Below are 15,845 nucleotides of genomic sequence, written 5' to 3'. Positions count from 1 at the left end.
ATGGAATTCTTGCAGGGTTTTATCGACTGTCGTCCACCAGCCGAGCTTCAGACAGAAAACCAGCAGATACAGAGTAAATACTGAACCAGGCAGCGGCACATTTCTGAAGCTACTGTTTTGAAGATAGTTCTCAAACTGTAATACACATTGTACACTTATGATTAAGCAGGTAACTGTCTTTTTATGCTTCTAATTTTTTTTGACTAACCCCATAGGAGGGTTCTCCTCAGCCAGAGATGGCAGTGCTACTGAGGTGCATCATGGGATTTCTGGGTGTGGACGGAGCCTGGCTCGATCCTTATAGGATCTAAAAGTCTGTTCTCACTTTTTATTATCATTCTTTTTCTCTCTTGTGAATCCCCCAACTAACTAACTACGAAATTGCTGCAGAACCCCTTTGATATCGAAAGTTTATCCAGTGTATCCACCGACACACCATCGCTGCACACTTCACTTGACAGACCAAAGGTCATCGCTGCACCTCTAGTCTGTGCCGTTTTCCTCATGTCCAGATTGAATGATCGAGATATGTTGTTGTTGCCCGAGATATAAGGTGAATATAGCGTATAGCATCTGCTGAATAAAGTGTGATCTACCCAAACACAAATTCTCCAGTACAAATATAAATGCAGCTCAAATATGATCCTGTGAAATGAAGTTCCGCGGTGTTGTTTCTGACTCGGTTAGAAGTTAATTAGGATCACAAAGGTGATAATGGAGTCTGGTTCATATCAATCTAGCCCGGCATCAGTATAGCACATGCATCCCACTTTCTCATCCAGGAAGCTGGTTCGAGAAAATAGAAGATTTTTTTTTTTTTTTTTTTAAATTGTACCATTGCATTTTATTTGCATAACCCTGCCCTTCTTAAGGCAGGGGGGCCACTGAGCGATCTCAGAATTAGCATGCTGTCACCTTCAGTGTCTTTTCTGTCATTCAGAAAAACGGGCGGGTGTGCCGACACATGAACCCATCTCACATCCGCTGCACAAATGTTAATTAGGAAGCAGGGCGTCCCACAGCTCCGCTCCCCCCCAACGCCTAACTGACACGTTATGTATTTAAATCCCTTTCATGTGCCCTTATTATAGAGGAGACGGAGTCACATGCAAGTGATGGGAAATGTCATCAGCGTCGTTGTGTGAGGAAAAAAAAAATGTTTGCACAGAAAAATAAAAGCAAAGAATTGCTCACAAATGCTCGTATTTGGTGTTTCAATGTACAACGCATGGATTTAAATCTGAAATAAATCTAAGAGCAGTATAATTAATTTGAAAAAAAATGCAGATGCATGGACATATTTAATGTACAAGATTAATCAGTAAACGTCCAACATGAAATATATAGCCCACATGCATCCCCCTGCTAGAATAATCGCACAAAAAAGGATTTTCAGGCGTATATACATAGGCATGTCAGTTTAGTTAATTCAATTTATCTGGTTTCAGATGTATTTGGGATGTTTTTTTACACTTATGTCTTTTCCATTAAAACAGAAAAACCCCATCAAACTTCAATTCCTTTGCTCCGTGCTCTCGGCTGTCGGATGCCGCAGGCTCTTCGGTTTGGTGCCAACATCTCCATTGTTGAGGAAATAGTGCCCTCCTGTGGCTTCAGGGGAAACTACACTCTCTGCACCAGGCAGCGTCACTCGTGCAATCATCTACTATGATAAATATTAAGATGAAGTTGATAATATATATTATGCAATGCGAATAAAATAAAACTTCAAGAAAATTCTTTCCCTTATCTTGAAAAAACAAACAAACTACCGTTTGATCGAGCTTATCAACAATCAGAGCCATGTTTTTTAAGATAGCGGAGAATGATGAAACCTGTATGTAACTGAGATTAAACATACACAGCGTGGTGTGAACACAGCGGAGACATCTGGAGTTCAAAGGCTGCAGAAGAATAAAAAAAAAAGGAGCAAATTCTCAACAATTGCATATACTTTCTTTTAATCTGTGGATCATTTTTAAAATTGCCTCAGTGTCCCAGAGGACGTCAACCCGAGTATGAAAAGTCTAAGGCCCTAAAATCAGAGAGACAACCAACTCACTGTCGCACATTTTTAAAAAATATTTTATTCTTTGCAAAAGAGGCATTTGGGAGCATCAGTGCGTTCTATGGCTTGTGTACAGAGTTCCTGTCGGAGACAAAATCATAGAACAAGCCCTTGGGTGAACCAAGGGCCCCACCCATGTTTACCAAGGAGGAATGTTTGAGGCAGCTACTCTGCAGCTGTTACAGAACGCGGTCTTAAGCGACGGGCACAGTGTTGGGAGCTCAACGTGTTAGAAAGGAATGCTACTGTACAGTATGTGGCTTAGTACTTGACCCTGTGCAGCAATTACATTAAAAAAAAAATCTGGAGAAATCAAACAATTTGGAAAAAATCCTGTGGTGTGAGTGAAGCGTAACGCTGCAGATACTTTATAAGAATCCTTCTCTGAAGGAGGAACCAGAAAGAAAAATACTCCTGCTCCACCACTGCTGTTGAGATACTATCTTGGTGACGTCTAGGAGCCTTTAATCGTGGCGGGACTCTGCCCCACAGCAACACCTCTCAATTTTATTCATCCTACCGAAACATGGGAGAACATTTCAACGCTAGAACAGAAACTTGACTTGTCACCATCTTATTTTAATGCTCACTATTGTATTTGATAATCTAGTGTCACAATTAATGCTTTTGACTACACTTTGACATGTGGGCGCATGTCTGCCAAGGCCAACTCCTCAGAATAATGCCCAGATTCGTCCCAGATTCTTTAGTTTCAATTCATCTGCTGCTTTGTTTTGGACAACTTGACTCATCCTTCGCACACAACAGAACTTACCAAATTTGGCAGTGTGTGTGATAATATCATTATTCCCCACGGAGCTGCTGCATGCAAGTGAGCAGCCCCGACTGTAATCCAGAGCTGTCGACGCTCCACTGTAGCAGCGGTTTTGGGTTTACATCTTGCATGTGGAGGGAAAAACAGCTCCTCCTTATATTTGGTTTAATCTCTGAATGCTGCTGAGACCGTGGCCAGGTTTGAGAGCGTATAAATCATTGGATCAGACCCAGCGTGGGATAAAGCTAACAACAGTTCAGACTGAATACAGTACGTGTGTGTGTGGGGTAGGGACGTCGCAAGCTAGCGGACTTGCAAGCACGTGTGGTTACGTCATGTGTGGTTGTACAGTTCCGAGGTTGCGTGTCGCTGCACACAGGCCTGACCTGTAGCTTCAACAGGCGCAGTTGTGGAGAAAGCGAGTTGTACGATTGAAACGCCACCAGTGAGGAGAGTCGGTGTGTTTCGGTACATTCATTGTCAAACCCTGCGAGCTCGGTTTCATTCCTGTGTTCTCTTGTTCGGGAGGTGGGCGAGATCACAGGGGGGGGGGGCATGAGCATGAGATGATGCGGGGCGATTCAAACAAAAGGCCCCAGGGCACCCACACAGCCCAACCCGCGCACACAATCACACGCACACACACACACTCAAAACATTCTCACACACATTATTTATGCAGGAGAAAAAAATATATTAACATTTGCAATAGGAAACAGTACAAGGGCCTCGGTGTAGTAAAATACCTCCTCTGTCTGATAAAAATGTGGGGAAGAATCCTTGTGGGTTGTCGTATCCGTATGTCTTCTGTATGCAAAATGACGTGTTCCTCTGCCTTCAATAAAATAGATTTTCTCATTTGTGAAAAAATATTCCCCCAGCATCAAATGAAAAATAACCACCCCCCCACCCCCCCCCCCCCCGCGTAAAAGTTTGTTCAGTAAATGGAAGCCACCTCTGGAGAGTTACATGGTTAAGATTATGGGTTAAGGCCGAGGGGTCAATAGGGAGCACTTCACTACTTATCCATTACAAGCTTCTCCTGGTTTTTCTCCCAGCCGACAGTCCAGCTGTCTGGCTTTGTAAAAACTTTGTCTCAGACCCTTCAGGAACTAGCCAAACCCCCCCCCCCCCCCCTTTCCCTCTCTCAACAGATCCAACTACCCCTTCCTGCTATTATCTGGTCGAGTCTGATTCATGAGTAAAAAGGATTTGTTCCTTCTACAACCTTAATCCTACTGCCCTCTGACGGAAAACCAACAGGCATTGTAGTTTAAACAGCCCAGTGCTGGAGCCGTATTTAAAGCGGTTGGTTGGCAGGACAGCTGAAAACAGTATTTCAGTCTGGCAGAGCTGGGGATCTGTGGTCCTATATGCCCCACATCTATGTAGCCCACAGTGGCCATCCAAACAGCCACAAGAGGCCCTGGACCATCTGTAATGGCTCTCTGTTGTGCACAATCCACAGTATATGACCAGAGGTTTGGAAGACTTACTCCTACCCACAGCTGGCTTACATGAACAAAAGAAAGCACAAAATAATCTGAACAGTTTCACAGCATGTTGGCATTCCCATCTAATCTTCCCTGCCAGAACGGGACCCTTCCGCTCAGTCCACCGGGCCCTGGAAGATTAGCTTGGAACAGCCCTGAGTGAGGCTGAGCTGCGTGGCACAGAAGGGGCAGGCGGCGTGAAAAGCGTGGGTGCCGTGGGGCAGGGGGATCTCCGCCCAGTACTTGACGGACTTCTCCGAGCACACGTGTCCACACGGCACAAAGGCGTGCGTGGGCGCACCCGTGTCCACGTAGAAGGCCGGCTCGCAGCCCAGCCACAGCGGTACGTACGGCCCCACCACGCGGCACATGGGACACTCGCGCTGGGCGTTGGGCTCCTGCTCTGACCGGTGGCCCCAGTTGTGGTACCCGTGCACATGGCCACATGCCAAGTAGACCCAGGGCTGCTTGTCCTCCAGGGAGGAGAGGGCGCGGCTGCGTTGCATGCTGGGGAAGGCGAGCGTGTTGAGACCCACGGGACACTGGGGCCGCGCCGCATTGATCTCCTGCCTGAGAGCCTCCAGGTGCTTCTGGGTCGGAGTGTGGAAGAGGCCTTCTGCGGTGCGCCACAGCAAGGTGGCTCCACAAAGATCCACCAGGGAGCCGTCCTGCAGTATATTACTCTCATTCTCCACCTGCAGAGGCAGACACACATTTAGTTGATGCCTCAGCCACGACCCAGTGACGCTTCACTCTGCTGCACGTGTCAAGATACTGACCAGTTTCCCCGGGGTCTGTGCTGAGCGGGTCTCTCTAAGTGTGTAAACGTCCCCACAAACGGAGATCTCTCTCCATACGCCGGGCTTGGACTCTTCTGTGAATCCTCCCTTGGGGTGCATTACCAGCACGCCATTGGTTGTTAGGCCGTCCATGTGACCATCCGGGTTTTTCCATTTTGCAGCTTTCTCCTGTCGGCCACACAAGGGCACAGATGATGATGCAAACTGATGTGTACTTTTTTTTTTTTCTTTAAATAAGAAGAAAATGCTTTTGTTTATGTGCTTACAGAGATAGATAGATACATCTACCATTGTGCACTAACTAGTAATTACCCCGAGGAAGATGTTTTTGGAGGAGTCAAACCCCGCTGCATAGATGCGGGCGGTGAAGGGGGGGTTGCGCTCGCAGACGACTCGGCAAGCAAAGCGGGAGATGGTGCTCTGTGTGATGGGAGTCTCCTCTCCCTCCTGGCCTCCTGCTATTGTGTCAGTCACCACAAAGTCTATGGGACTCTCCGTGGAACGCCCAATCTAAAAAGAGACAATCATTCATCAATATCATGCCATATTGTTAAATGGTTTCTTGTGATCTCTTGTCAATATGCACTGGCAGGGGTTACTTTTCACTTCGGGACACAAAGTTCTGTACAGCAGGGTGTTGTTATCTCAGTACATCTCTGAAGGGATCACAAGTTTCTATTCTCTTCTTTTTTCTATTTTCAAAAAGAACATTTCAGGCTTTTTTTTTTAAAGTCAGTTCAACGCTGAAAAATATCCAAACAATCCTCAAGCTGAACAAACAGAGGTAAAAAAGGCATTTCCCCCTTTTTGTTTCCTCTTTTTACTATGTTTTTTTCTCAAATTGTCCTGATGTTCTATTTCTATGACGCATATCCTTCTCTGCTGTGTTTTTATTTCCACTTATTCGGTGTGGTTTTTAACACACAGAGACTTAATACAGGCCCTGAATGTATAGCTGGTGTCTTTAGTGTTAACTTCCCTCTGGTCATCATCATCATCCCCATGCTGTACATTCAGATTGATGCTACGGAAAGAACAGCTGAGCATTCACACACAAGACACACACACTATCTCGTGTGGATGATGAGGTTCACGAGGGGAAAGATCATGTGCAATGAATAGAATCTAGAGGATACGAAATGATCCTTACAGGCAACAGTGTCATCGAAACTGGCCTTCTGAAAGTATTTTCTTAAGTATTTAAGTGTTTTTTTTAAAAATATTTTGTTCCTTTGTTTACAGACAGGAAGTGCAGAGAGACAGAGCAGGGGAATGACATGCAGCGATGGGCCCAGCCAGTCGGGAGCCACACCAGGGTCTCGGTGCACAGGGCACTGGGATCATTCTCCCTCCTCATTCTGCTACAGGTCTCCCCTCAGTGAACTGACTTTTACCTGAAACATGTCTGTGTCTTTGTCATGGCAGTACTCCACCACCACCGTTTGGTTCCTGGACAGTGTGTAGGAGATACTGTGTTGGCCTTTACAGTTCACGGCCTGAAACACAACAAATGAACAACGTTATTACACACACATGCAATACATTGTTTGACACCATGCTTAACACAATCACGTACACGTAATCTTGACGATAGAAGTAAGAGCACAGAGCCAACAAAGAAGTGTTGTGTGTTACAGTGAAGTCAGGGGACTTTGATGTCTAGGTTTGTGGCTTTAACACCGGATGTGAGGGCTTCAGAGATTCACAAACAGGAACGATTCTACTTAATACCTTATGCAACCAAACGCAGCCCGGCTATTAAAGTGTATGGCAGATCCTGAGGATGCATCCATACAACTACGTTTTACTTCTAAAAACCATCTCCTTCCAGACCAGTGTTTTAGCTCTGTGTGAGTTTTGATAAGGTGAAACTAAGTACTATAGAAAGTGTTTACAATGTTTTGCCTTCACCGATGGTAGACGACTCATGACTGATAAGAACCAACCAGGAAGCGGGTGACGGCGTCATCGTTTTCAAAACCTATCTCCTTTTCCCATCTGTACAACAATGCAGTCCCGGAGTTTTCAAACTAAAAGCGGAGTGAGCAACGTTTCCTTACTTCTCCATTTTAGATGCTCAGAAACAATTGTGTATTTGTTTGAATCTTAACCCTGTTATTTACAACTGAGAAGAACAAAAACAGAGGGTGTAAAGTCATACTTCCATGACAGTGACTGAAAACTGCTCACTCGGGCCTCGGTTAACACGAGCACGTCCACCAGGTCAGTGTCCTCAGTCAGTGTGGGTTAAAGCCACTCAGGCTCGGCTCCCATCAACACTTTACCACATGCCACTATCATCCCACTCTAATCTGCAAATTCCATTTTCAAAACACCCCCTCCCCTTCTCTCTCTCTCTCTCTCTCTCTCTCTCTCTCTGTCACGTGCAGGAGGGAAAGAGTGAGAGAGAGAGAAAGTGGGTCATGAGCGCTGCCACACTCTGCTGTAACATCAGAGACAGACGGGGACAAATGTCATCATTACATGCAGACCCGTCTCGGCTGCGACGCTACAAACAAATGGTGCCCCACCTGTTCAATGGCTAAAAGAAGGTCATACACACACACTCCACAACAGAAAGGCATATTTTTATAAGCGCCACACCTCCAAAATGTCACACGCCCTCCCTGAGCTGAAGGAGTAACAATAAAAACACAAGCATCAGCCAACCGAGCCTCAAAACAAATCCAATGCAAACAATCACACGCATAAAAGGAGTAATTGAGATCGCGTGGGGAGATGGGGCAGAGCAGGGGCAGGATTTAAAAAGGGGAAGCTGGCAGTGGCATCACGGGAGCTCCTCGTTATCGGTCATGAACACCAAAGTGTGCAGAGACACGTGAGCCTTCCCTCTCAGCTTCTCAGCCACACAGCACTCTCGGTATATTTGTAAGAGACTGCTACACTGTGAGGGAACAGGAGAAGGTTGAGTATAATAAAAAAAAGAAGGCCCTCCTCAAATCATGCACACCATGGCTATTTTTGCCCCTGTGCGGGCGGGAGTGGAGGGCCAGCCTGCCGCAACAACTTCCTCCTCGGGTCACCCTCCTGTTCCCAGGCCTGACAGCAGGGTGGCAGAGAGGAACCGTGGTAAAAGGGGAAGGAAGGAAACAGCAGTTCCCATCTCTGTAACTGCCTGTGACTAACTGTGCGTAAAGTTATAAACAACTTGTACAAGCAGCAGGGACATTCAGCTCAAACTTAAATGGAACCACGTACAGTCTACAAAAAAAGAAAGATATCAGGAGTCAAGCAGGGTGAGAGTAACCCGAACCAGAGCAAGCTGAACTCTCAACAAATGTGTGAAACGTTGGCCCCAGAGAGGTGCCGAGCTAAGCAGCTCCTCGAGCTTGTTTAGCAGTTTTGCTTGGGAACCGATGGCAGGAATGCAGGGAGGCAGACATGTTATACTGGATGGGGCAGTTTCTGGCAGGCACGCTGGTACAAAGAAAAGGCCATGAGGCCCGGCTAGGAAACAGCAGTTATTGTAGTGGAAATGTCAACATTAAGGTCTGCCAACAACAATGTAAAGGGGCTTACTGCGTGTTCCATGAGCTACTGGAATAAGTAAAAAGAAAACAGTGCTGCTCTGAAAAAGTCACGATGTACTTTCCATGACAAAAGTAAATTCAAAGCTACTTCACAGCACCGACATCATGTCTCATCCCCTCTACATTTCAGTTATTATTTTGCATGTTTGTATAAATGTATGTCTCAAAATGTCACATGTTACAAGTCAAGCAGGAATATGTCACGTTCCCCCGTGTGTCTCTTTATCGAATCACTCATTCATCCTCTGATCTGTTCTGTACCTTACTGGCCTGCGGTGTGTTGAGGATGTGCACAGTGCTCGGCTTTACACCGTTGGCTTTGGTCCTCCTGTACAGCGCAAATCTGCTTTTCCGTCTACCTCGATCTCCATTGGGCAGAGAGCCATTGTACCTGTCACAGAAGGGGTTGAGGTGGAGGGAAAGGACAACAACATTGACTGTTATTTTTTTGTGTTTCATGGCTCCATAAAGATGTGTCTAATGAGCTCTACGGGCAAAATTCTTGTAATCCATAACCAGTAAACACAGAGAATTAGAAACATTTGTGCATTTTGAAAAGGAGCTTTGCTGTGCATTACATCACTGGAAATCTAATGCGCCCTGTTAGCAACTTAAGCGTTACCTTGGATAATGTTGACTGTTACATAATGCACTCTGGTGCTTGTGATTTCAGTGAGCGAGCTCTGTGTTAACTGCAGCTGTTCTTTTTGCTCCGTGTCCCGGGCAGGAACGGGTTTTAAGACGCACGTCAGGTTTGCTATCTCTCTGGGTACACACAGTCTGGCTCGCACCACTAAAACACTGTCTCTCAAAGCGGAAATTTTATACACGGATACAGAAAAGCTCTAAGATCTCAATTTCAAAGCCCCCGGCACGATCAAGAGAAGCATCTAAGAGCCTCGTCTTATTTTCACTTCTCAATACTAGACTCTGGTTTTGCCCTTCAATCGGCTGTGAGGCATCTAGCCTCAGCTGCTGCTTGTGAATGGAGAAGCCCCTTCCGGTAGGACTGGTCCTCTCCCCATCCACCGGCTGGTTCCTACAGCTGGGACACCCCATGCTCAACTCCCATCCAACACACAGACCGTCTGTCACACACTCACATGCAACCACAGTGTGATGAACAGACACTTAACACAGCGGAAATAACTCTTTTAAAAAGCCTCGAGTTTGCATAGCAGAGCGTTTGGTAATGGAACAAACTCCACAAACCTGTACATGGTCTGGTATTTCTACTGTTTGTTGCGACACAAATGCAATGGTAGCAACAAGGGCCTCCTTCTGCTCCTTGCAACTTCCCCCCCAAGCAAGTCCACCTGTCTCGTGTGTCCACACGGCTGGCCAGGCATGAAAACACATGGTCCCTGTCAGCACAGTGCAAAGCTGGCCTGTAGCACAAGCCACCCACAGAGAGCTGGAGAGGCCCTGGGTGAGACTGTGGACAGAACGCCAACTAATACACAGACAGCAGGAGGTAAATATAACAAAATAATAGTGTACAAAAAAGGTTTAGATTATCCCTTCTCTTCAGGTTTTACTTCTAATGTTAATGAGAGTTATAACATGTTGCTTTAAAATGAGATGAAAAGCACAACAAGATATAAGAAGAAACAAATGTTAAATGTGTTCCTGTGGTGTTTATTAACCAGAGGCTATGAACATTTGTATGATCTTAATCCTAAAGAAGATCCACATGGGAAGGAATCTCTTATTGATAAAGACATTTTGAAACTAATTTGATTCCATTTAGCCTGTATAAGACACTCCCCTACCAAAACAAAGAAGTCTACATATTATTAAGACCTCAAACACAGCTCACAATCAGATGATATGCAGCTCAGCGCTTGCGCCATGAAGAATTCTGACTGCAGACTAAAACCGTGGCTCCCCGAGAAGTGGCACACATGCCTTCTATTATTCATCATTACACCGAGGAACAATACTCTGTCATCCTGAAACCGCTACTGCCACATTAGCTAGGGCGGGCACTCTAAAGCTGCACTCCAAATAATTGTGATTGCTTTCCCTTTTGACCTGTACCAGACACACAGACAGACAGCGGATTTACCTTCCAATACTTAGGAGCGGGGATTAGAAGACTCTGGCATATCACCTACACTCCAGGGTTGCACTAAGGAGCCAACAGCACCTCCTACCTCTTATGCTAACATGAAAGGCCAGTGTTTGCAGAATGAGGGGGAGATATGCTGAGTTACTGTAACACTCATTAGCATAGCACGGAGGCGGCGTGGCCTTGAAGGGTCACTGACGATGGCACGGAGGTCAGCTGCAAAGTAAGACTACGGGCCTTCGGTACATGGGAGGCAGCCAGATGGCAGCGTGAGTGAGGACAGCGTCAGTCAACTGACTCAGATTCAAGCTGCCGCGGCCTCAAGTGTCCGTCTGACTGATCTGACCTTGTACAAGACAAACGGGACACCACACCAGCTCCTCCGACGCTCTGACCATGCGTTGATGAAGTCAAAAGAGCAGCGCTGTTTCTTCTCCGCGGAAGAACGACAGAGGCATCACGGCTCAATAATCAGTGCCACTTTGTACCAAAAAGTCTATTTGTACACTTCCTTCACAGAGCGTGTCTTAAGAGAGACGTGTATAAAGTCCAATCAATAGGCCCAGTCTCTCGGCCACAATGGACAGAGAGCGCAGAGGAGAGGCAAAGGCTGGACCCTGATCAATCCATCCTTTCATTTCCAGGATACGCACACACAGCAACCCCCCCCCCCCCCCCCCCCCCCCCCCCCCCCACACACACACACACTTTCACTGACCAGCACCGAACCAATCCGCCCAGGCAGAGATGGGGGGGGGGGGGGCAGCCATGCAAGTAATAAGAGCCACCTCGGTCATGGCAACAAACCACTGAGGGAGCTGCTGCTCAAACAAGCTTTGTTCCAAGCCGTCAGCTATCTTGTCTACCATCAGTTTTATCAATGGGATGTGATGACACGGCAGAGATTATACACCCATCACATCTGATTCAAATATGTGCCTTTATGTCAAGAGAGAACACAAAAGCATCAGCTATAAACATGCCACATGTTCAGCCCGGGGTAATAAGCAGTCAGCAGATTTTGTCCCTTATAATAAGCAGTATGACTGTGAGTGTACGGGTGGAGGGCGAGGGACAAAACCACACTCTACCGCGCTATGTGTATAATCTTCATGAGCATCTCGTTTGAAATGCTTTTAAGAAACACAGTAGGAATGTAATGCAAGCAGCACAGACACCTAAAAAGTATTGATTTTTAAGATGTAGTAACTTTCAAAAAGTTTCAGTTCTGAAAAAACTCCAACGACTGACGACACCGAAGGTGTTTTCCATTATCCACTGCAGCTGCTGGTCTTGACAGTTGATCAATATGAACATGATTGTTTACAGTGATAACTGGCTGCAGATTTTTTTTCCCTGAACAAATCCAGAAAACCACACAAGTGGGTTTGAAATAGTTCTGACATAAACAAAGAAAAAGCCACAGCAGTATTTGCTCTGTGGCAGGATGAGGCATGCAAAGTCTATACATGTGAGTGTCTATAGCTGCCATGTTTTGTTTTCTCTTCCACAGATTTAAGAATGAGTATTGTTTTAGATTTTTTATATACAAGTGCCATTACCAAAACTGCTGAAACCTTATTAAAGTATAAATCTGTTTGTTTTTTATAGAGAGGCTTGTTTATCATATCAAACAAACCCAAAGTACTGAGTAATAACTAAGGTGCTTGGTGCTTTGAACTGGATCTATTATTCATCATCAAAGATGAAGTAAACAGAAACCAGGTATTTGAGTCGATTTGAAACAAATGATCAATTAATCAAAAAACATGCTAAGCAGCCATTGGCTCCAGCTTCTCAGCTGTTGGGTTTTCTCATGTTTTCTCATGTGTCCGTGTGTTTTTACTGTAAAATCAATATCTTTGGAATTTTGCCTGCTTGTCGCACAAAACAAGCAGTTCGAAGATGTTGTTCTGACAGAAACTACATAGACAGAGACTCGTTTAATGCATTACCATCCACAAGGGCTCATTGTAATCACTACCTTATACAAAGGGCACTTTGACTTAAACGTCTGAAAGAAAAGTGCACACAGAAAGAGCTGGAGATCCGTGATGGAGGCTGCCGGGCGGCCTGACAATATATGCTGTGTGTCTACCACAACATTTACACTGTGGAAACTTTTCCTTTACTGTCTGCCGCCCGTGTGGGCAAAATTGTAAATAAATGATCACTGTTCATGGCAATATTGTTGTGAATACAAATATGATCAAGTGCCTTGATTTGTAGACGTGTTTGGTTTGCTCAATTACGCAAGAACATATATATACACGTTTAGTAATTTTAATCCATGATTCATTTCCAGACTTCTTTAAGAAGAATTCTGTATTCCACAATGTATCCACATTGTGGAAGTTGGTCCTATCTCTACCCCCTCTCTTGGCCAGGTAAGCTGATGGCAGTGACGCTGCTCCACCGTGTGACCAGCACACTGAGGAGAAGGGAAAGATCTTTTCATTGGGGCTCATCAGAGTGATGTGATGTCAGACCATTGCAACGCAGCAACAATCGATCCGTGAACTCTGGCCGCTCGGATGTGGAAACACACCACGGCCTGCGGAGGTGGTGCTGTGAAGATGTGAAGTTGTGTGGTCTGAGCAACAGATAGTGTTGAGGAAGGGGCCCGGGGGGGGGGGCAATCACCACTTCCGAATTCCTTAAACCCCACGAATCCAACTTGAAGGTGCGAGGGAGGAGGGGAGCGCCCCGGTCAGATCACTTCCACCGGACCCACTCAGGTCGGCCCGACCGTATCCACTCACCGGGCAGCGGCGCGTTGAGGTGCGACGACCCGGTTACAGGCGACTGAGAGCAACTTGTACACGGTCGAGGCGGCGCACGTGTCTGATGGGTGGAGTGACGCGTCTTCTGAACACGACCGGCGGTTGGGTTTCACCGAATCGATCGAGAAAAACTCAAACGCCACAGTGGCGTAGCTACGTCAGCTGCGCCGGAGCGCAACTTCCTCCCCAAGACGAGCGCTCGCTTTCACGTCCGCTGCGAAAGTGCCCGCGGAGTCCAGCGGTGCCACGAGTCAAGCGGCAAATACAAAACCACCCAGCAGCCCCAGCAGCCCCACTTACCCCAGCACCACGAGCTCCCCGTACTTCACCGGGTCTTTGGCCGGGGCGCAGTGCTCCTCTTGGCCGGGCGAAAACATGAGGCTCCGCCGCGGAACGTTAGCTCTACACCGACAACAAGCGCCCCTCAAAAGTCCCGCGGAGACTTCCCTTCGAGCGAAGCACGACGCGGGCTCATGTCAGGTCGTCCGTCCGTCCGTCTGCCCGCCGGCATGCGGCCTCTCGACCCTCGGTGTCCGGTGAGTTACTAACCGCTCTGGGAACTTCTTCACCGTGACATGGCACAATCGTAAGTTCACTTGGCGCTCGAGTCCGCTGCGAGGCGCGCACGGCGAGGAGCAGGGCCGGGGCGTACCATTGTCGACTTCTTCGCTCTCTGCAGGGGGGGGAGTCCGCACCGACTCCGAGGTCAAACTCGTGTTCCCGACCCCGTTGTTTGGCGCGCGGTCATTCGAAGTTGTTCACTGCCGCCGACGAAACGCGTGCTTCTGTTTTATTAATTCCTCAGTGGGCAAAATCGTCGCAGTGCGAGTGCGACGCTGCCCTCGCGCCCCCTCACATGGTCCGTGGATCGCACCTTGTGTTATGTAAACAAAGAGTACAAGCTGGGAATTCTTAAAGGGGCCGTGCGTTTTCCTCTAATGTTTTGCGACGCTTCCAGTTTCCTGTGCCTAACAAGGATATGGTTTTTACACGCATCTCCCCAACGCGCTCTCCATATACACACCATACAGGGAAACAAACCTCTGTCTCAAGAGGCACATACATTTATTAGATATGACCACGGTGTAGAGTGGCGCGGGCCTCAGTGAGCCTTCAGAAGGTGGGGCAGCGTTAGTAAAAACAAATGATCACCCTGGTACATCTCCTGACTGAGTGAACGTGTGGTGGAATCAGATTTTGCTCATTTAGTTGGTGACTCCCTGGACCCCTTTCTGCAGCTTCATGTGATTATGACTTACACTGCAGTTGGCGAATGCATGCGATTGATTACATAAGCTCTGCATGCCTGGAAGTTTTATTTCCACTTTAGCATGGGCCCGCCTTGACAATGTCATGCTGGTTGCAAGCCCGCGGGCGTATGCTTATTTTCTCTGTGATATTTCATTGTTCGTGTGGCTGCATGTCCATATGAGACGGTGCAAATCAATCTCGTAATTACATTCTTACCGGTTGCCTAACTGCCTACTGAAACAGCTTCATCTGAGAACGACTTGCAGGCTTTCTAATGAAACCAAATGTATACGCCGTATGTGAGGATGACAAGAACCTCTCAACCTCCAGTGTCCTACATGTGCAGTTGTTCTCGCGCCTTTCTGGTGAATGTGCCACTTCTCCACTTCTGTCTGGCAGCCTCATCAACACTTTATGACCCCGTCTTGTTTTCTCAGGAATCTACATGGCTGGAGGTGCCCTCACTGCTCCTGGCCCCCACAGTGGTCCTACAGCCTCTGCGATTATGGCCCTCAGTTTGAACTGGTGTTAGGTTTCAAAGTGCAATAAGATCTGACATAAAAAAAACCAAAAGGTAGTAGGCTGTCACTGGGGCCCATGGATGTATTTGCCTCCCTACTCCTCTGTGCTACTGTACGACTTAAACTCTGCAGTACAATAACATACAACATCAGCGTATTTTAATACAGTATCTGCAAGCAATGCAGCTTGGACCAACCCGTGGAGTTTGTTGGTTCTGTTCATAGCTGCACATACGTGTCCATTAATAGTACAAAGGAGTCAACTGCGTCTTCAGCACTTGTGCGCATGGATCAAGCAGCGTTAGTCCTTTAACTACAGGCCCGGGGGCTGGCCTCAAAGCTGCGGGTATAATGACTGTTTACTGCTCTTTTGTGTCACTGTCTCTTTCCGCTTTGCTTTCATCCACTGGGCATTGTCTGTGTAAAAGAGCACTACAGTCTTTTCTGTGTCTGTTTGACTCACCCTCCTGTACGTGTACACACACACACACACACACACACACACACACACACACACACACACACACACACA

At 46.9% G+C, this 15,845-nt stretch overlaps 1 protein-coding gene across 1 annotated transcript; it reads right to left on the bottom strand.

Annotated features, from left to right (window-relative positions):
• Positions 1-2,067: 2,067 nt before the first annotated feature.
• peli2 (pellino E3 ubiquitin protein ligase family member 2) lies at positions 2,068-14,402 on the bottom strand. Its single transcript, XM_035609412.2, has 6 exons — positions 13,842-14,402; positions 8,949-9,078; positions 6,531-6,632; positions 5,449-5,646; positions 5,116-5,304; positions 2,068-5,031 (listed from the first exon to the last, which is right to left on the bottom strand). The coding sequence occupies exons 1-6, from the start codon at positions 13,916-13,918 to the stop codon at positions 4,453-4,455; spliced, it is 1,275 nt and encodes a 424-aa protein (XP_035465305.1). The 5' UTR covers positions 13,919-14,402; the 3' UTR covers positions 2,068-4,452.
• Between the last annotated feature and the right edge of the window lie 1,443 nt (positions 14,403-15,845).

This window comes from Scophthalmus maximus, chromosome 15, assembly GCF_022379125.1.
Source record: "Scophthalmus maximus strain ysfricsl-2021 chromosome 15, ASM2237912v1, whole genome shotgun sequence".
In the NCBI taxonomy this organism is placed as follows: Eukaryota; Metazoa; Chordata; class Actinopteri; order Pleuronectiformes; family Scophthalmidae; genus Scophthalmus; species Scophthalmus maximus.
The sequence above is the reverse complement of the archived record's forward strand: the minus strand, read 5'-3'. Positions and strand labels throughout refer to the sequence as shown.

Excerpts from the sequence above, each read along its gene's own strand:
- peli2 (XM_035609412.2), bottom strand. The coding sequence starts at position 13,918 with ATGTTTTCGCCCGGCCAAGAGGAGCACTGCGCCCCGGCCAAAGACCCG. Across the intron at positions 5,305-5,448 it reads CCAAAAACATCTTCCTCGGG|GAGAAAGCTGCAAAATGGAA; the intron begins GTAATTACTAGT and ends TGTGGCCGACAG. Across the intron at positions 5,032-5,115 it reads CACAGACCCCGGGGAAACTG|GTGGAGAATGAGAGTAATAT; the intron begins GTCAGTATCTTG and ends CTGCCTCTGCAG.